This window comes from Bufo bufo, chromosome 5 (assembly GCF_905171765.1).
Source record: "Bufo bufo chromosome 5, aBufBuf1.1, whole genome shotgun sequence".
NCBI lineage: Eukaryota > Metazoa > Chordata > Amphibia > Anura > Bufonidae > Bufo > Bufo bufo.
The window spans coordinates 436,109,505-436,132,212 of NC_053393.1; the positions used below are offsets into that span (position 1 = coordinate 436,109,505).

Here is a 22,708-nt window from a genome sequence, read left to right on the forward strand (position 1 = left end):
GCTGCTGCATGCTCCTTTTTCAGATGCTTCAGTTCCCCCATAACCATGATATCAGCCACAGTCAGTTACCTTTGCACTTGCCCCACAGCCAGGTCTTCCTTATATATAGCCATGCTGCTGTGGCTAAAATGTACATTAGCCACCAGAGATTTTGTGAGACCCACACCTGGTTGAGTCTCGAAATAAAACTCTGATATGGTGCTGCAATCCCTTCGAAACAATTGATGACTTTCATCAAATTATGGATTTATTAGTTATAATTGCATTTTTGGGGTTTCAATAATGAAGATTACATGTAAACACACTTAAAATTACATTAACTCTGTATGTGTGAAAACATATTATTGATTTTCATATTGAGTCTCCCTTTGGTTAAAGGGTTTGTCCAACTCAAGTGTTTTTTGCCTTCAGTGCCACTGCTCCAATCCTCCCCATCACTACGGTCATGATGTCATCTCTGGCTACAGTGATGACATGCCTGTATACAATAGACATTTCTGCAGTTAATCACTGGTCTCAGCAGTGTATGGCATAAGGACGCTGAGGCCAATGATATGCTGCAGTGGTCACACGGAGTATATGACTACCGCATCTCTGCAGCCAAAGTCTTCGGAGAGGATTGGAGCAGCAGCGCTGGAAGTGGCGATGGATGAAATGGGTGAATACACCTTCTTTTATTATTTTATAACAAATGCTGGCTTTGGAAAGACAGCCCCTTTAAGGTTAATTGAAAACTGCAGAGGTGACCATCCAGGAAGCACAATTACTAGATGAACTATGTACTTTTAAAAGAAATAGTGCACGTCATTGTCAAGCGGTTCTGTACTTCCATGATCAGCATTACAGGTACTATGTGCACTGAATATACGTTATGGAGCCGTCACTGTGTCCGGAACTGGAAGACCTTTAAGGATATCAGACGCACTTTGTACAATTTTTTCACAAATTCTTCTTCTTGTCTGATTTGTTGCATTTCCAATATGCGGTGTCACAATAATATTCTTTGCTGTCAGCAAAGGATGATTTCTGGAGAAAGAGATTTAAAACATTGTAACTCTCATACCTAATATTTTTGAACTTCCTCAAACATTATCAGTGGTGGAAGGGCCCATGCACACGAGCGAATTTCACATGCAGGTGCTATTCGTGTTTGAAAGAGACAGCACCCACAATTAAAAGTAACCCATTGAAGATTGCCCTGCGTGAAAAAACATGCAGCAAGTTCTTATTTTGCATTTCTCATGTACAACTTCTGATTCAAATCAGTGGTTCAGTGAATAAAAACTGAAGCACTCTGAAGGACGGTCAGTTTTTGGCCTTATGCACACGACCGTTGTGTGTTTTGCGGTCTGCAAATTGCGGATCCGCAAAACACGGAAGGCATCCGTGTGCGTTCCGCAATTTGTGGAACGGCACGGACAGCCATTGATATAACTGCCTATTCTTTTCCGCAAAAACGGACAAGAATAGGACAGGTTATGTTTTTTTTTGAGGACCACGGAACGGAGCAACGGATGCGGACAGCACACGGAGTGCTGTCCACATCTTTTGCGGCCCCAATGAAGTGAATGGGTCTGCATCCAAGCCGCAAAAACTGCGGCTCGGATGCGGACCAAAACAACGGTCGTGTGCATGAGGCCTTTCAATGATGTTTTTTAGGAAATGCTGTGTGTTATGCCTCATGCACACGAACGTTGTTTTGGTCCGCATCCGAGCCGCAGTTTTTGCAGCTTGGATGTGGACCTATTCACTTCAGTGAGGCCACAAAAGATGCGGAAAGCATTCCGTGTGCTGTCCGCATGCGTTGAACCCCAAAAAATATAACCTGTCCTCAGGGGCGGATTAAGTGCATGATAGGCCCGGCGCTGTTTACCCAACTTGGGCCCCCCCCCCCCTCCATTTTAGTTTAGTTTGGTTTTTTTTATGAAGAGGCTGTGGTGCTTCATGAGCGCCACAGTCTCTTCCTAAGCCATATGACATCTTCAGACTAAAAAAAATACCCCAAATTTGGTCCTAAACTGAAAAATTTGGTCGCCAAATTTAAAATACATTGAATTATAATAAAAAAAAACATGGAGGAGAATACAGCACCACATACTTCTTACATCCAGTGACATCTCCTGTCATGTAGACCTTCTCTTTCCTCTTCTCCTCCATTTGACCCAGACCACCATGGCAAATTCTTTCAGCCACATCTCGTCTCTACAGTTTGTAACACAGACACGTTAGATTTCTCAATTTTTCCATCAACCTCCTCATCCTGGTGTCCCCACAGTGTCCTCCTACTGCCACCCCCAATACTGTGTCCGTTTTGCTCCCCAATGTCCAAGGTACTATACTGCTGAAAAAACTGTGACCCTAATAGACATAATTAGAGTCATTTATCAAACTGGTGTAAAGTAGAACTGGATTTCCAAAAGAGCTGTCAAATATGAAAGGTGGAATCTGATTGTCTGCTATGGGCATACTTTACACCAGTTTGATAAATTACCCCAAATGTTCCTATAGTGTCCACAGCACTATAATGTCCCCTAGAGTGCCCGAGTAATAATACCACCCTCTATTGTGCTCCAGGCAATAATCCCTGTATAGTGTCCCCCAAAAATAATAGAATTGCCCCTACAGTGCCTCCCCAATAGCAACACCCCCATATAGTAATTTCCACCACACTGCCCCATATAGTAATCCCCCCATAGTAATTTGCCCCCACACAGTAATTTCCCCCAAACTGCCCCCATATAGTAGTTTGCCCCCACACAGTAATTTCCCCTACATAGTAATTTGCCCCACACTGCCCCCACATAGTAATTTCCACCACACTGCCCCCACATAGTAATTTCCACCACACTGCCCCCACATAGTAATTTCCACCACACTGACCCCACATAGTAATTTCCACCACACTGCCCCCACATAGTAATTTCCACCACACTGCCCCCACATAGTAATTTCCACCACACTGCCCCCACAAAGTAATTTCCACCACACTGCCCCCACATAGTAATTTGCCCCCACATAGCAATTTCCCCACACTGTCCCCACACAATAGTTTTCCCCCACATAGTAATTTGTCCCCACATAGCAATTTCTCCACACTGTCCCCACATAGCAATTTCCCCACACTGTCCCCACATAGAAATTACCCCACTGTCCCCACATAGCAATTTCCCCAGACTGTCCCCACATAGCAATTTCCCCATACTGTCCCCACTTAGAAATTACCCCACACTGTCCCCACATAGAAATTACCCCACACTGTCCCCACATAGAAATTACCCCACACTGTCCCCACATAGAAATTACCCCACACTGTCCCCACATAGCAATTTCCCCACACTGTCCCCACATAGCAATTACCCCACACTGTCCCCACATAGCAATTACCCCACTGTCCCCACATAGCAATTACCCCACACTGTCCCCACATAGCAATTACCCCACACTGTCCCCACATAGCAATTACCCCCACACTGTCCCCACACATAGCAATTACCCCCACACTGTCCCCACACATAGCAATTTTCCCCACACTGTCCCCACACAATAGTTTCCCCCACACTGCCCCCACATAGTAATTTTCCCCCACACTGCACCATATAGTAATTTGCCCCAACATAGTAGTCCCTCCCATAATAATTTGCCCCCACACTGCCCCATATAGTAATTTGCCCCCACATAGTAGTCCCTCCCATAATAATTTGTCCCCACATAGTATTCCCTCCCATAATAATTTGGCCCCACAGCCCCCACATTCCCCCCCCCATGTACTCGATGTCTCTTAATATGTCCTACTGTTTGTCCCCCAAAGTAGGCACATGAAATTTAAAAAAAATTAAAAGCTAAATACTCACCTATGTCCAGGGCCAGGCGCTTGCTCGCAGAGGAAGGCGGGATGAGGCAGTGCTGCGTCCCGGCACAGGCGCGCGAAGACGTCATCACGCACGCCTGCGCCGGGATTTCACTACCGCATAGGCCTCAGGCCTATGCGGCCTGAAGCCTATGGCGGTGATCGGCGAAGGGACAGGGAGCTATGCGCTCCCGTGCCCCGCCGCAGTATGTGGGCGTTCGGGTCGGCATTGGGCCCCCCAGCGGTGCTGGGCCCGGGGCTGCTGACCCGAACGACTCTATTGTAATCCGCCACTGCCTGTCCTATTCTTGTCCGTTTTGGGGACAAGAATAGGCAGTTATATTAATGGCTGTCCGTGCCATTACGCAAATTGCAGAACGCACACGAACGCCATCCGTGTTTTGCGGACCACAAAACACACAACGGTCGTGTGCATGAGGCCTTATTCTTCCATTTTTTTCACACGCTGGAAAAATGTGTGAAAACTGAAGACAATCCACGTGAAAAATAAAAAATGCAAGAACCAGAATTGCAGAAAACAGAGATGCAAAACTGAGGCCAGTTTTCAGTAGCAGAACTTGCACAGATATAATATCATGGAAAAAAGTATCTGTGGATTACTCCAGCTGGACAATGTGGAACAGGTGCTCTTGGTCTGAGTGGCCCACCCAGCCACTGAAGGAAATGAAAAGCTTTGTAAAGATAGACCAGGCACTCTATATATGTTACCAACAGACGAGATATTTATTATAAAATCAGTTATCTAAAATAGCATAAAATAACAGCATACAGTATCAGCATATAAAAGTATCACTAAAATATCAGTAATGGCAATTAAACATATATAATATCAGAATAGCAGCAGTAAATGGCAAATAGCAGCAGTTAGCAGCAGTAAATATATCAAAAGGCGATGGTATATATCAAAAGGCAGTGGTGTATAAAGTCCGTCCACATAAACCACAGATATAGAACGTATATTCCTCTTTGACTGCAGCAGAGGATATGGCACTAATTAGCGGCCAGATGTAAAAAAATGTCTTTTCTCAGAATAACTTTCGCACATTCCGGGTCAAGATATTTTATAACTTTTAAGTTCCACTCCTGGCTAGTTTTATTTGCGCATATATAGATCGCCAGTCTTTGCACTATCACGGAGAGAGAAAGAGGTACAATGCGGTGAGCAAGGTGGCGTCCCACCTAGTTGTATTTACTCATTCAGTGTTACCTTACTCTTATTCCTCTCCCGTTTCTGAATGTCGACTCGGCGTGGATATCAGCTGACTCTGTGTCCAGTGTCGTCAGCAGGTTTTGCACTTGGTGAAGTTTGAATATCGCCAGGGTTTTTCGTTCCAGAAGCGTTAGATTCAGAGGGGACTCTCTGCCAGCATGCCGGTGCAAGGTGTAATCCATACGCGTTTCGGGGACGTGGACCACTGAGGAAGGGGCCACGTCCCCGAAACGCGTATGGGTTACACCTTGCACCGGCATGCTGGCAGAGAGTTCCCTCTGAATCTAACGCTTCTGGAACGAAAAACCCTGGCGATATTCAAACTTCACCAAGCGCAAAACCTGCTGACGACACTGGACACAGAGTCAGCTGATATCCACGCCGAGTCGACATTCAGAAACGGGAGAGGAATAAGAGTAAGGTAACACTGAATGAGTAAATACAACTAGGTGGGACGCCACCTTGCTCACCGCATTGTACCTCTTTCTCTCTCCGTGATATTGCAAAGACTGGCGATCTATATATGCGCAAATAAAACTAGCCAGGAGTGGAACTTAAAAGTTATAAAATATCTTGACCCGGAATGTGCGAAAGTTATTCTGAGAAAAGATTTTTTTTTACATCTGGCCGCTAATTAGTGCCATATCCTCTGCTGCAGTCAAAGAGGAATATACGTTCTATATCTGTGGTTTATGTGGACGGACTTTATACACCACTGCCTTTTGATATATACCATCGCCTTTTGATATATTTACTGCTGCTAACTGCTGCTATTCTGATATTATATATGTTTAATTGCCATTACTGATATTTTAGTGATACTTTTATATGCTGATACTGTATGCTATTATTTTATGCTATTTTAGATAACTGATTTTATAATAAATATCTCGTCTGTTGGTAACATATATAGAGTGCCTGGTCTATCTTTACAAAGATATAATATCATATCGTATGCATGAGCCCTAACTGTAAAACAAAAATAATAGTCACATATTTACACAGTGGCAAAAAAGATTGCGTTATCATCGTTGCCCATTATCCTTGCACTTGTGGTCGGATTACAGTTGGCTGATTTAAAAGTCATACCTTGGCAGTGGTTCTGGGTATGTGACATCTAAAGCGGCAGCCTTAATTACTCCTCTGTTTAAGGCATCTACCAGGGCATCTTGGTCAACTACCTGACCTGAAATACATTTGTAGAATATCAGTTTTGATTATTATAAATATTAAATGTGGTCATTTATCTGCCTCACAATTGAAGAAACAAATTATTAGTAGGGGACATTTGATTTTGGTTTTATATATACAGTATATATACACAGACCTTTCCTCCTGCCTTATTTGCTAACAACTAGCAGATGCCTGTTTACACGATAGGATATGACATAGACAAGTTATAATTTTAGGTCATCAGAACACTTATTTCACACGACTGATCATTCCATCCCCATGCAGTCAGTTTTTAAAACGGACAGCATCCGGACTGAACACTGACCCATTCATTTCAATGGGTATACGCACCGTCTGTCCTTTTAGGAAATATTGCAGCATGTTCTATCGTTACCATTTTTTTCATACAGAACTGATCCATTGAAGTCAATGGGTCAGGGAAAAAACCTGACTGCACACAAACGGGATCTATGTGTGGTCTGTTTTTCACTGGTGTTTGCTAGGAGATGCTGTGTGCTATTCTTCAGTTTTTCTTCACATGCATGAAAAATGGATGACAGATATTATAATGGCGGAAAAAGTAAAAACTGAAGGCAGTTGCAGACATAACCGATTCAACTTGCATGTAGAATTAGCAACTTTTCAATGAACAGTGTTTAAAGGGGTCGTCTCACTTCAGTAAGTGGCATTTATCATTTAGAGAAAGTTAATACAAGCCACTTACTAATATATTGTTATTGTCCATATTGCTTCCTTTGCTGGGTGTATTCATTTTTCCATCACATTATACACTGCTCGTTTCCATGGTTACAGACCACCCTGCAATCCATCAGTGGTGGTCGTGCTTGCACAATATAGGAAAAAGCACTAGCCAATGTGCACTCCCATGGTCCCGGCAACACTTTTTCCTATAAAGTGAGGCAACCCCTTAGTGACCAGCCTGTTTTGGGACTTACTGACCAAGCGTTTTTCTTCAGTTTTTCATCGTCGCGTTCCAAGAGCTAAAACTTTTTTATTTTTCCGTTTATATAGCTTTATGAGGGTTTGTTTTGTAGTTGTAGTTTTTAATGGCGCCATTTTGGGGTACACAACTTTCTGATTAACTTTTATTAAGGCCTCATGTACACGACCGTTGTGTGCATCCGCGGCCGTTGTTCCGTTTTCCGTGATTTTCTGCGGACCCATTGACTTTCAATGGGTCCGTTGAAAACTCGGAAAATGCACCGTTGTTCATCCGCGGCCGTGATCCGTGTTTCCTGTCCGTCAAAAAATAGGACCTGTCCTATTTTTTGGACGGACAACAGTTCACGGACCCATTCAAGTCAATGGGTCCGTGAAAAAACACGGATCACTTTGTGAAAACTCATATCCGACAGTATAGTCTAACACAGAGGCGTTCCCATAGTGATGGGGACACTTCAAGTTAGAATATACTAAGAACTGTGTACATTTCTGCCCCCTGCTGCCTGGCAGCACCCGATCTCTTACAGGGGGCTGTGATCCGCACAATTAACCCCTCAGGTGAGTTTTCACGATCTAACTCAAATCCAATGGTATATTCTAACAGAGGCGTTCCCATGGTGATGGGGACGCTTCAAGTTAAAATATACCATCGGATTGGAGAAAACTCCGATCCGATGGTATAATAGGGACTCCTGACTTTACATTGAAAGTCAATGGGGGACGAATCCGTTTGCAATTGCACCATATTGTGTCAACGTCAAACGGATCCGTCCCCATTGATTTGCATTGTAAGTCAGGACGGATCCGTTTGGCTTCGCACGGCCAGGCGGACACCAAAACGACTTTTTCCTTCATGTCCGTGGATCCTCCAAAAATCAAGGAAGACCCACGGAAGAAAAAACGGACACGGATCACGGAAATACGGAACCCGTTTTTGCGGAAAGCAAAAAAAAAAGGTCGTGTGCATGAGGCCTAACTCTTTCTGGGAGGGAGATGGAAAAAACAGCAATACTGCCACTGGGTTTTTAAGTTATAAATTTTACAGCGTTCATTTTTCGGCATAAATAACATAATATCTTTATTCTCTGGGTCAGTACGATTACAGTAATAGCAAATACATATATTTTTTTTTTTTACATTTTACAACTTTTTGTTGCAATAAAACCCCTTTGTTTAAAAGAAAAAAAAAGTTTTTGCATTGCGCTTCCCAAGACCCATAACCTTTTTAATTTTCTTTCTATGGAGTTGTGTGAGGGCTTGATTATTGGGACAACTTTTATTATTCATTGGTATCATTTTGGAGTAAATGGCGCTTTTTGATCGCTTGGTATTATGTTTTTTTCAGTGGCAACTAAGAATAAATTAGCAATTCTGTATTTTTTTTTATGGCATTCACCATAGGGGATACGTTACATGATATTTATGTAGTCCGAGTCGTTGCGGATGCGGCAATACCAAACATATGGGAAATGTATTTATTTTTTGCAATTTTTTTCATTGAATAAATAAGTTTTTTTAAACTTTTTTTTACCACTTAATAGTCCCACAAGGGGACTATAACAGACAGCTTTTTCATTGCTTTTAAAATGCAATGCACTATCCTGATAGGCAGCCTTCACACAAATACGATTGCGGGGTGCCGATGGGAGGGAGTCCGCTCCTTCTGTCAGCACTTTACATGTGGCGGGCGCCATTTCCCGCTGCATTTAAAGTGTTAAACAGCCCGGATCGGCACTCCTGCCAAATCGGGCTGTCAGAGCAGGGCCGCAGCTCTCATGTGAGAGCCGGGTCCCCGCTGCACGGGGGACCTGTGCAGAGCTTAGACTGGGCTGCCGTAAAAAAGCGGCAGCCCAGCCTAAGGCCCCTTAGTGACCGCCATAAAAACGCGTATGGGTGGTCACAAAGGGGTTGTCTTGCCATTTACTGTATATTGATGACCTATCGTCAATATCCTACACCAGGCACCCCTGACGATCAGTTGTTTGAAGAGGAGACGATGCTCCATGTGAGTGCTGCTTCCTGTTCATTACACTGCAGAGCTTAGACTGGGCTGCCGTAAAAAAGCGGCAGCCCAGCCTAAGGCCCCTTAGTGACCGCCATAAATACGCGTATGGGTGGTCACAAAGGGGTTGTCTTGCCATTTACTGTATATTGATGACCTATCGTCAATATCCTACACCAGGCACCCCTGACGATCAGTTGTTTGAAGAGGAGACGATGCTCCAAGTTAGGATGGTGCAGTGTAATGACAAGTACTAGATCCATTCACTAGGGTTGTCCGATACCAAAATTTTGATTCAGTTTCAATACTCGATACCATGCGAAAAATATAAAAAAACACCAAAAAAAGCTGCACGCATTCCGCATTTTATGGAATGTCCAGCCCATAATAGAACAGTCCGATCCTATTTTTTGGGGGGACAAGGTGACTAAAAAAAAAAAATGGCGAATCGAACTGTTTTATTGTTTTTTTTTTTGCTGTTAGTGCGTTCACCTCATAGGACATTTTTTTATATTTTAATTATGTTTGTTTGGACTTTTCGGACGTGGCGCTATTTAATATGTTTATTTATTGTTTATATATTTTATATGTAAAATTGGGAAAGGGGTGATTTATACTTAATATTTTGCTGTTTTTTTTTTTTTACTTTTTATTTAATAACCATTTCCCCCTTAGGGGCTAGAACCTGGGATCTTTTAATCCCTTGTCCTATTCACCCTAATAGAGCGCTATTAGGGTGAATAGGATCTCACACTCTCCCTGCTGCCCTGTGCATAGTACACACAGCAGCAGGGAGATTACCAGGGCAGCCAGGGCTTCAGTAGCATCCTGGCTGCCATGGTAACCGATTGGAGCCCCAGGATTACACTGCTGGGGCTCCGATCAAAAGCTGCCACTGAGGAGGAGGGGAGGGGACCCAGTGGAGGAGGATGGGAGGGGACCAAGTGGCCACTGCCACCAATGATTTTAATACTGGGGAGGAGGGGGGGCGCACAGCGCCACCAATGATAATTAACATTTAATACAGGAGGCGGGTGCGGCACCTGAGGGGTTAACTGCCGCTGATCGCAGCTCCCCGCCAGCACCCGCATCCTGGATTTGTATTAAACGTTTACTTTCATTGGTGGCGCAGTGTGCACGCCCCTCTCTCCTCAGTGGTGGCAGCGGCACAGGGGGGAGGGAGAGAGTGCTTACTTCTCCCCTGTGCTGCTGAGTAGAATACAGAGCGCGCTGAGAGCAGAGCGCTCTGTGTTCTCTGATACTAGACTGCGCAATAGCGAAGCCTAGTATCGAAAAAAAGGCAAATCCCGGTATCGAGGTCGATACCGGACAAAAGTATCGATTGGGTATCGAAAATTCGATACCCGAAACAACCCTAAATTACAATATGCTGCGCTACAGGGGAGACAATGAGTAATTTAATGAGCAGGAAGCAGTGCTTACATAGAGTGCCCTCTCCATGTCAAATAGCTGATCGGCAGTGGGTGCTGGGTTTTGGACCCCTGCCGATCAGACATATATAGGCTGCACAACCCTTTTAACATATTTGCAGAAAACAATGAAGCACACTAAAGCAAAACTTTGAAAAAATGTCTGTTTTGGATCAGTCATGTGAAAGAGGCCTGAGGCTAATTGTACTGGGTGATTATTTATTCCCTTTAGGCTGAATGCACGATCTATACGAGTGTATTACTGTAGTGCGGCGGCGGCATGAAGCACACGACGTCATAGCAACCAATGACGCCGTGCGCTCCTGCTGTCAGCAGGAATCCAGGTCGGCATACCAACTACCGCTCATGGCCGCGGAACACGGCCGTGTGCATTCGGCCTTAAGAAGTCAGATGTTTGAATGTCAGGTCTTCCTTCAGAAAATACTATGCATATATGTGCATGCATTTTACTTCAGCTGCCCATCTGGAAACCACAAAAAGCACATAAGATATACAGTGCTTTGAAAAAAGTATTCATACCCCTTGAACTTTCCACATTTTTTCACGTTACATCCACAAACTTAAATGTATTTTATTGGGATTTGATGTGATAGACCAACAAAATAGCAAGTACAGTATGTGTGAAGTGAAAAGAAAATGATACATGGTTTTTAAAATCCAGCCTCCTGTACTCTGATACCCCTAAATAAAATCCAGTGTGACCAATTGCCTTCAGAAATTACTTAATTAGTAAATAAAGTCCACCTGTACGTACTGTAGTCTCACTATGACTACAGCTGTTCTGTGGAGGCCTCAGAGGTCTGTTGGTGAACATTAGTGATCAAACAGCACAATGAAAACCAAGGAACACACCAGACAGGTCAGGGATAAAGTTGTGGAGAAGTATAAAGCAGGGTTAGGCTATAGAAAAATATCCCACGCTCTGGACATCTCATGGAGCACTGAAAATGGAAGGAGTATGGCACAACTGCAAAACTACCAAGACATGGTCATCCTCCTAAACTGACAGCCCATGCAAGGAGAGCACTAATTAGAGAAGCAGCCAAGATGCCTATGGTCACTCTGGAGGAGCTGCAGGAATCCACAGCTTAGGTGGGAGAATCTGTCCACAGGACAACTTTTTTGTACTCCACAAATTTAGCCTTTATGGAAGAGTGGCAAGAAGAAAGCCATTTTCGAAAGCAAGCCATAAGAAGTCCCATTTGCCACACGCCATGTAGAGGACACAGCAAATATGTGGAAGAAGGTGCTCTGGTCAGACAAGACCAACGTTGAAGTTTTTGGCCTAAATGCAAAACACTAGGGGCCAGATTTATCATTACTCTGACAGCTCACTCTACTTTAACATATGGCTAAAGTCATAAATGTGGTTTGATGGTAGCAGTTTATCCGTCAGTAAGCAGCTTTACAAAAGTTGCACATCTTTACAAAAAAGTTGCAAGTTTTTATGAAAAAGTCGCATGTTCTATTAAAAAGTCTCATAAGATAAGAATGATCCTCACTGGAGTGAAATTGCGACTTTTTTGCGACTTTTTAAATAGTCCCAATAGTAAATTTGTCTAGAGATTCATTTACATAAGAAAACACGCCCACTTTCAGAAAACTGGCGAGCATAGTGCAGAGCAGAAAAAAGTCGCAAATTTGTGCGCAGTTTTAGCGTTTGGGACTTTTTTTGGGACTTTTTCACTCCATTATTCTGACCTGAGCTAATGATAAATCTGGCCCAATGACTTCAACTCGTTATAAAAATGGCAGTGTGATGGCCTTTACTTAAACGGCCATCAAACAGCCATTTTTTCCATTCGAGTGCATAAAGCCTTACTGTAGACAGTTGTCAGACATAATTGTGAAAAGAGGGAGGGGAATGGGGGATATCCTGGAACTCACGCAGACATAATTTTCTATGTGTTACAGTAGGAAACTACAGTGTAGCTGACAATCATGCTGCAAGGTTTGATCAGCCTCATGGTATAGGTAAAAATGTCAGAATGCTTGACATTATGTCTCAAATAGCATTTGGATGCATTTTATGTACATTATATTTGAGAAACATACCTCTGCTAATGTTGATAAGAGTGGCTGTGGGCTTCATTAATTGAAATTCCTCTCGACCAATCAAATTGTGTGTGTCTGGTGTCAGCCTGACAACCAGCATTACAAAGTCAGACTGCTGAAGCAAATCAGCCATGTTACTACAGTATTCAGCTCCGACTTCCGTTTCTTCTTCCACAGTTCTGTTTGAAAATCATAGTAGTACATTTATGTTAGTGCTGGCATAAAAAATGTTAATCAGGTCATGTTCACAGCCTGCCAGAGTTCACCGGATCAGTCATTGCCGGATTCAACAGATCACCGGCAGATCACTATTGGCTATAATGGAATCCGGTGGTGATACGGCATACATGCAGCGGCTCCAGAATGACGTCAGAGCGCCCCATGCGCATGGATGACGTGATCCATGCGATCACATCATCCATGCGCGTGGGGCGCCCTGACGTCACTCTGAAGCGCCCCGGGAGCCGCACGGACGGTAAGTATACTGCTCCCCCGCTCCCCACTACACTTTACCATGGCAAACAGGACTTTAGCGTCCCGGAAGCGTCCCGGCAGCCATGGCCATTCAGAAAAAGCTAAACGTCGGATCCGGTAATGCGCCGAAACGACGTTTAGCTTAAAGCCAGATCCGGATTAATGCCTTTCAATGGGCATTAATTCTGGATCCGGCCTTGCGGCAAGTGTTCAGGATTTTTGGCCAGAGCAAAAAGCGCAGCATGCTGCGGTATTTTTTCCGGCCAAAAAACGTTCCGGTCCGGAACTGAAGACATCCTGATGCATCCTGAACGGATTTATCTCCATTCAGAATGCATGGGGATAATCCTGATCAGGATTCTTCCGGCATAGAGCCCCGACGACGGAACTCTATCCTGGAACAAAACAACGCAAGTGTGAAAGAGCCCTTAGATTCTGAAGTTTGGGAAAGGTTCAAAAGAACACATAGTGGTTGGATGAAGGATCAGGAATGTGAGGAGGTTGTGGAATGTTGGTGTTGGGCAGCAGAGAAAGTGAAGAATGAAAAATGGGCAAATGTAACATTTGGAGGAAATTTGTATTATGACACAAGCGTAAAACATGACAATGACAGTGAGACAGAAAAGAAAATATGTCCGCCACCTTCTGCTCCCCCACCGTCATATTTTGGGACAATGGATAGACTAGGCTGGATATGTACAATGTGTATAAACCAGAATCCTGACTGGACGGAAACTTGTAGAGTATGTGGGGCATCCTGACCTAGACTGCGTACAGGCCTCTATCCGGTCAACATACATACTGGATTCACCTCACAAGTCCCTCCACCTCCACCAGTGGATGGAGGAGGGGGACCAGGAGACGGGGGAGACAATCAAGCCCCTCAGGCACCACCACCCGGTGATCAAGTCCAATATATGCAACAGCACATATTGTCTTACTCCCCATGGAGTCCTAAGGACCAAATGGGACTTTTAGGTAGAATTCCTGACCCATTGACAAGACCTATGCCTGTCCACCCTATGTTACAACAGATACAAGCTACATATAAGGCTACATGGGCTGACTTAAATGACTTAGTGGCCTTAAAAATGGGAGAATCACCATTTAACCCTCTAAAAGAACAATTACTGTCTGAAAGGGTAAAAACTGACCAGTCCTCATGGTCTGACTGGAAAAAACTGACGCATCAGGCATAGAATATTGCAGATTTTTTGGTAGATGGTACAGGACAAAGGAAGATGACCGTGCCCGTAGTTTAAAATACATAATACAGGAGACTAAAGAAGACGTAGTGGCATTTGAGTCTAGACTACGGACAGTGTGGACGGACATGGGTTGGGATACCACTGGACCTATGGAGACAGAAGATACTGACATCTGCTATCATGGAGAGACTGAGACCTGCCCTCCAGACAAAACTGAAGGCATGTAAGCCTGAATGGAGGGTGACAGCACTACCTCAGTTAGTTGCTGCTGCTAAGGGTTTGGAACTAGACATATCCACTACCAAATCCTCAAAAATCAATATGGTACAAGGACAACAGAGACCATGGTCTGGTCAACAGGGACAGACCAGACAGAAGAGGGGTGACTTCAGATGTTACAATTGTGGCAAACCTGGTCAGATACGCAGAAATTGCCGGTTACCCCCTCAAGGACAACAGATGAACTCACAGAACCAGGGTTCAGTGCACACCCCTGGTCCAGTGACCTCACAATAGGAAGCCGGCAACCCCGTGTCCTTATCTGCCATGACTGCATCCAGCCGTGGGCTGCCAAATTGAGATACCAGTCCAGGTATGCAACCAACAGGTTCCTTTCTTAATAAACACAGGGGCAGCCAAGACAGTGATCAATCCTGATTATATTAAGCCATGGCAGATAAGCACACAGTGTGTCCCCGCATCAGGGTTCCCAAGGGAAGTGGTATTCATCCCAGAGACCATACCTATGAAGTTAAAGATCAAAGACAGTACAGTGGTGACTCAGTTGTTAGTAAAAGAAAATATCCCATTCAATTTGTTGGGTACAGATGTCCTGCAGGCACTGGGGGCTCATATTTACTTTAATGAGGATGGTACCACACATGTAGATGTTGAAACCCCCGATGATGTTTTAACCCGGATTCTAGCTTTACACCTGGAGCCAGACCAAACATCCTGTGTTCTACAATTGGAGCAGGACCTGCAGCCAGTCCCCGAAAAATTGTGGGCAAAGGGTAAAATTGATATTGGCAGATTAGATGTCACTCCTTTCATGGTACATTTAAAACCAGGATGCACAAGAACAATCTGTGGTCACTCAGATTGACCAGTATGTTCAAATTGGGGTCCTGGTGGTGACTAATTCTCCCGCAAACACCCCCCTGTTTCGGGTAAAAAAGAAAGCAGTAAAATGCCAGCCTGTGACTTATAGGATGGTGCATGACTTATGGGAAGTCAATAAGGTTACTGTCCTGCAGACTCCAATTGTCCCGAATCCACACACCTTGTTGTCACAGTGCCTCTGAGGGCATCGTGTTATACTGTGATTGACCTTGCAAATGCATTTTTCAGTGTCCCAATCCACGTGACATGTCAATATCTTTTTGCATTCACATTTAAGGGTAAACAGTATACATGGACGGTATTGCCGCAGGGAGCTCAAAACTCACCCACCATGTATACTCAAGCCTTCCAATCAGTCCTGACAGGTTGGTGGGTTCCTGATCAGGTTGTTTTGTTACAATATGTTGATGATCTATTGTTATGTGCTCCTGACTATGACACTTGTAAAAATGCATCTCTGTCACTGTTGATTTTCCTGTCAGAAAATGGGTGTAAGTCTTCCAAAGACAAGCTGCAGTTTTTCCAATCCCGTGTCACTTTCCTCGGTCGCTGTTTGTCAGAAGGTGCCCGGCACCTCACCGAGGAAAGAAAACAGGCTGTGAAGGACATTCCACTCCCTCAGGGGCTGAAGCCCCTCAGAATGTTTTTAGGACTGGTGTCCTATTGTAGACCTTGGATCCGGAATGCATCAGTGTTGATGCAACCCCTTTATGACTGCTTGGCCTCTGATCCTTTTTCAATCAGCGGCCCTGCAGAGGATTCTTTTTACTCACTCAAATTGGCAATCCTGTCAGCACTGGCACTGAGCATACTAGACTATGACCAGCCTTTTAACCTGTTCTGCTCAGAACTGAGTGGCCATAGTACCTCAGTCCTGACCCAGAAACATGGTTACCGATTGCCTATTTCTCTGCCAGATTAGATCCAGTCTCACGCGGCGCCACCTCCTGTGTCAGCTGATGGTGCAGCTGATGGTGGAAAAAGATTCTGAAGTTGTACTTGACTATCCCCTGGTGGTACAGACCACTCATGACATCCAAGGTATCCTAAGTCAGGTGCAACCAAAGCACATATCCATGGTACTCCAACTACGGTTGCAATGTTCTTTACTTATGCCTGAGTCCATTACTTTCAAGAGATGTACTACTCTGAATACTGCAACTTTCCTACCATTTTCGGATTCAGAAATGGGGGAAGGGAGTACAGGCCCTCTTTTCCAAAAATTACAAGATACTGATGAACATTATTGTGTCTAATTAATGCGACAAGAAACTTCTGGCTTGTCACATGTACATGATCAACCCATACTTAATCCTAATTTTGAGTTTTTTGTAGATGGCAGCAGATACATGGGGGAGAATGGCCGATTTGATACTGGATATGCAGTGGTCACGCAACATGAGGCAGTACTGGCTAAACCACTCCCTCCTCACATGTCAGCACAGGAGTTGAAGGCAATCTCTGAAGCATGTAAAATGGCACAAGGTAAACAAGCAAATATTTTTACAGACTCCAGGTAGGGGTTTCGTATTGCACATGATTATGGCCCTATTTGGAGAGCCAGGGACTTCCTTACCTCTGCAGGAAAACCTATAAAGAACAAAGACTCAGTGTTTGAACTAATGAACTCACTACTGCTTCCAGAGAAAGTAGCCATTGTCAAGGTTAAGGCACATACCAGACAACAAACCCGTGAGGCTAGGGGCAACAACAGGGCAGATGGGGCTGCAAAAGAGGCAGCAATGAAGCCTTGTAAACCCAAGGTAATCCCTGTCGGCATCCTGGAGCCTCACCACATGTCTGAAGACCTGTTGATTAAACTGTCTGCACAGGCAGATGGAGAAAAGACCTCCTGGACTCAGAGAGGAGCAGTGCCAAATGGGCAGGGACCCTAGGAAGTGTCATGAAAAATATGCCTACCCAGAGCCCTCTATCCTATGATCTCGCTTTATTTACATATTGCCCCCTAACACGTGTTGGGACTTTACATTCAATTTATTTACAATTGGTCACTAGGACCATTAATCGTCCCTGGGTTGACACGTGTTATTAAATATAAAATATAACATTTATTTCTTGTCCTTAATATAACTAGAACTCTAAAATTAAAATGATCAGCTATGCCTGCCTTGTAAGTATTGATAGTCACAGTAGGTCTGAATATTGCGTGAATCCACTAGAGGGCACTCTTCACTTATAGCTGTTTAGCTCTTTGCTTTTCTTATGGCATCATCTGTGCTCAGTTGGTGCACACTGTTGCTTTCACAGCGCGTGCACCTCAGGTGCCTTCGTGGAGTACACTACTATTACTAATATATCTACCAGACCTTTATCTAGTCTAGACATATGCTGGCTAAAACACACTAATGTCACTTTCTGCCCCCCGACATGTTTCGCCAAACACTTGGCGTCTTCAGGGGTATGGGCAGTGAAGTGTGTGTTGGGGGCGGGGCCGAGCTTATAAAACCTCCCTGCATGTGTAACAGTTCTATTGACCAATGTGTGTCTCTGTTACTGTGGGCCAGACCGATCGGCCAATCCATGCATGTCTACTAAATGAAGCTTGACGACAACTCCTCCTACTACTTCATTAACCAATGAGCATTCAGCTGCGCCGTTTGAGTTGCGCTGACACTTAGTGCCAGTTGCTAATATTGTTGGTCACTGCGCATGTCTAAGCACTTAATCGCTGACTTCGTTTTCGGTCATATGTATGCGCACGCTTCCGCTCTTCGTGACGTATGAACTCTATCCTATGATGGCACAGGAGGCCCACGGGCCCCCACACTAAGCAAAGGGTCCTATGGTGAGCACGGTACTGAAGAGATGGGTCGCACCTGGTTTCTCCACTATTGCCAGTAGATTTGTACAAGGCTGTATGATCTGTGCTCTAAACAACCCCGGACAGGTAGTTAAGACACCTAAGAAACATACACCTAGGCCATTTTACTCATTCCAGAGACTGCAAATAGACTATATACAGTTACCAAAGGTAGGAACATACGAATATGTGCTTGTGTGCGATGATCTCTTTTCAGGATGGCCGGAGGCTTACCCTGTATCTATTGCAAATGCCAAGAATACTGCAAATAAAATGGTCAGTCAACTTGTGTGCAGGTATGGAGTCCCTGAAGAGATAGAATCAGACAAAGGAAGCCATTTCACAGGGGAGGTGATGAGGGAGGTGATGGGAGCCTTGGGGGTCACTCAGTCCTTTCACACGGTCTATCACCCACAGTCCAGTGGCCGTGTGGAGAGACTGTGGGTGATAGACACTATTAAATTAAAAATCTAGAAGGCTATGAAGGAGACCGGGAAGCCCTGGACGGAGTGCCTTCCCCTTGCCCTGTACTCAGGCTCGGACTGACCCACAGGGGTACATGCGAATCCCCCGATGGGCCCCTAGTCTCCCACCCCCTGCACAAATGGCACATAACAGATTAGATTTACTGCACTCCATACATATATTCAATGTACAGCACCTCAACCAGCTTATGTTCATATAAAAAAACTTTTTAGATTATTTATTATATTTGAATGTATCCGTACGGTGGGCCCCCAAAATAAATTTTACTGGTGGGCCCTAGGTACCCCAGTCCGACATTGCCTGTACTCCATCCGCACCACCCCAGGGAAAAGGTCTGGCCTATCCCCATATGAAATCTTGTTTGGTTCTGTACCCAAACTGGGGCTGTATTTTCCTCAACAGTTGCAGCTCCAGACTGACAGCATGGTCAGTTACATGAAGGCCCTCACCCGCAGGTTGGAGCACAATCATAAACAAGTGTTTGCTTCCATTCCAGATCCAGACTCAGTGGAAGAGACACACACCCTGGTGCATGGTGATTGGGTTGTCATAAAAAGGCACGTGAGAAAGACATTTGAGCCCAGATTTGATGGTCCCTTCCAAGTTTTGTTAAAGACTGAGACTGCTGTAAAAGTTCATGGAAAACCCAACTGGATACACGCTTCTCACTGCAAGAAAGTCTTGAAACCACAGGATGAGGGTCCTTCTGTTGGCAGTGGCTCTGACCTTGAGCGTGTCAGCAGTGTTTTATCCACTGAATGATGAATGGGACAATGCTTTGATACGGCACCATCAATTGTTGTTTAAGGGGCTAAGCGACACTGAAAATTTGAGAGACTGTTGGATCTGTACTCACAGTCCTGTGAGTTCAGCCACTATGCCCTATTTTACTGTGCCCCTCAGTTTTTCTGAATTAACTGAACTTTCCAACTCTACTATCTTTTTCACAGGCATGATGTAGGTTAAGTCCAAAACCTAAAACAAGGAGGTACCCTTACCCATTGCAGGATGGGGCGGGCTGAGCCTCCCTGGCTCATGGAAAACAGATCAGGGCCACCAGTTGATTATAGCTCTACCCCCTGGAACGAGAACATGTGGTGCAATGTGTCATGTTTTCCAAGTTAGTCACACTGTCATTGCTTGCAAATGTAGTCGAAAGGTATGTCTTTTAGTCTTTATGACAAATTCTGCTGCAATGACTCTAACCCGAACAGCCTGGTACAGTGTGTTGGTATAGATCCTGTAAAGGGTATAAATCTGGCCTGCACCAACTGTACCTTGGTTGATTTCATTGCTGGAATGACCTCTAACGCCTCAGAGAGTCAGGAAAAGAGACAAAAACTGGCAGAAGGTGTCCAGATGGCCAAATTGATAACTCAGTTGTTTAATAGTACGGTAGTTGCAGTCCCAGAAAGTATATACCTAGTCTGTGGGGATAAGGCATACAAGTGGTTGCCCAGAAATGTCACTGGTTTATGTACAATTGCCCGACTTACTCCTGCAACCTTCATAATACCCCATTCTGACATAGATATAAACACTGTACCAAAACATACTTTGTATTGAAGGGCTAAGGACAATACAGCCACATGTTGTAGAAATTAGCATTTCCAATAAAATTCTTAGTAGTCTTTTCATATATCCCATGATAGTGCAGATGTGGGATCATTTGGTGGTGGCAACTGATTATCTAGATGATCAAACATGGGAAGTGATGAGACTGATGAATACCTCGAACATTGTGCAAAACCAGTTGATCATTGTCACCAACCAACAAACATTAGTTCTAGACTATGTTACAGCCAAAAATGGAGGAATGTGCCAGGTTGTGGGACCCGCTTGTTGCCCATATATAGATCCCCAAGGTAACCTACAGATGTACATTTCATCCATGAGGTGAAACATCTGGGGTAAGGCCAGCCAGATCTTATGGGCTCCCCATTGTCTCAAATAAGGTAAATGTGAGGGATAGTAGATCTTTTCTTGTCTAATGTCAGCCATCTTAAAAGGTTGAGGACAAGAGATCTTTCCTTGTCTTATGTCAGCCATCTTAAAAGGTTGAAGTGCTTGTGATTATTTTAAGACAATGGTTACATATTTCACATACTTCCTCTTTTTCATTTTTAAATGTCATTGCAGTTTTAGCTGTCTGCACCTGATTTTGTTTCCTCTTATAATTTTCAGAGAAACTAATTTGTGGTTAAGCTGGTTGTTTCATATTTACTGCTTCTGTAAGCAAATGTGATCATGACCTTTATGAGACGTGTGTGGGTGGTTTTCTTCCTCCCCCAAATCAGTATAGGATTATGTACATTTTGCTTTGAATAAACAGAGACTTGTTTGATCACTGAGTATCAGTCAATCTAAATCTATGGGCAATGATGATTTGGAACTCAGCATAAATTAGAGTAAGGGGTCTTTGCCCCCACAGGGATCCATACTGGTGAGTTAAGAAGTATATATAGGAGCAGCTGCATTATCACCTTGCCTATTAGAGACAGTGGCAACATATGCCAGGAAGCAGCTTTAAGCTTAAACTTAGCCAATAGCAGCACTACATTGTCTTGTATGTATCTATGTGGATTAATAGATACCTCAACACCCAGATATTTAAAGGATGGCACAACTTTGAGATTGGTATGAAGAAGACAAGAGACTCTGTGGAGGCGGGGACAACAGCAGTATTACTGACTTGCTCCAATTAATAAGCAACCCAGATTACTTGCCAAATTCAGAAATCAGAAATATGATAGGGTCTATTGATGAGGCCAAATCTCCAACATATAGCAGCACATCCCCTTTTAAAGCCAGCTATTAGTGGTGTAGTTCTGTGCATACACGCTGGAGGCTCTATAGCAATGGCAAAAAGAAGAGGGGACAAAGGACAGCTTTGCCTTGTCCCCCTCTCTAAGGACATGCCCCCATTGACCCGGATTTTAGCTCTTGGCTCCTTATAAAGCAATTTTACCCACTTTAGGAAAATAGGGCCAAACCCTTTTTTGGTCATAACTGCCCACAGTATTAATGACACTCAATAACCTATTAGCTAGGACCTTGGCTAGTACTTTAATGTCCAGTGTTAACAGGAAAATGGTCCGATAAGAATCCACCTGTGTAAGAGCTTTACCAGGTTTTGGGATCACCACCACAAATCGCCTCTCTCTTCGAACTGGGAAGGATGCCAGTCCGAAGAGAGTCATTTTAGACATCGAGGAGATGTGGGAGTAAAATCACTTATAAAATTCTCCCGCCAAGCTGTCCCCACCAGACGCCTTCTCAAGTTCCTCCAGCACTATCTCAAGTTCCTCCAGAGAAATGTCTTCATCAAGAAGCTGTCTATGCTCCACAGAGAGAGTAGGCATGAAAATGGCTGATAAATAATCATCTCTATCGAGTTAACTAGCGCCTTAGACCTATGTACATCCTTGAAATAAGCATGGAACACTCCCAAGATATCAGTAGCTCCAGTAACCAATTCCTCCTCTACATTCTAATGGAGGTCACACAGTAAGTGACCAGCACTCTCCTCCTTCTTGAAAAATTGCTTATTTCCGGTTCTAACTTGCAAATGTTCTTTCAACAAGCCCTTGGCTTCCTTCCAGCTAGCTGCATTTTCGGGTGACAGACATTCAATATATTTACACTCTGTGGAGAAAACCCTATTGGAGAGCTTCACTGTCAGAGCCTTGCTTTTGGTCTTGTGCACACTAATACTTTTGATACATAATCCTCTGACATATGCCTTCATTGCGTCCCATACCATGGGTCCAGATGCAGACCCTATATTGTGACTGAAAAAGTCTACAATGGCACTAGAAATTGTAGTACCCGTGTCCACTAGATGGAGCCAGAACGGGTTAAGATGCCATAGGGGC

At 44.1% G+C, this 22,708-nt stretch overlaps 1 protein-coding gene across 1 annotated transcript in view; it reads right to left on the reverse strand.

Annotated features, from left to right (window-relative positions):
- Positions 1-628: 628 nt before the first annotated feature.
- Positions 629-22,708, reverse strand: part of LOC121002178 (glyoxylate/hydroxypyruvate reductase B-like) — a 38,992-nt gene continuing 16,912 nt past the window's right edge. The window contains exons 4-6 of the mRNA XM_040433516.1: positions 12,723-12,901; positions 6,168-6,264; positions 629-1,026 (exon numbers count right to left, since the gene is read on the reverse strand). Of these exons, the coding sequence (XP_040289450.1) occupies positions 870-1,026; positions 6,168-6,264; positions 12,723-12,901 (433 nt within the window). The 3' untranslated portion in view covers positions 629-869. The remainder of the gene's footprint in view (positions 1,027-6,167; positions 6,265-12,722; positions 12,902-22,708) is intronic.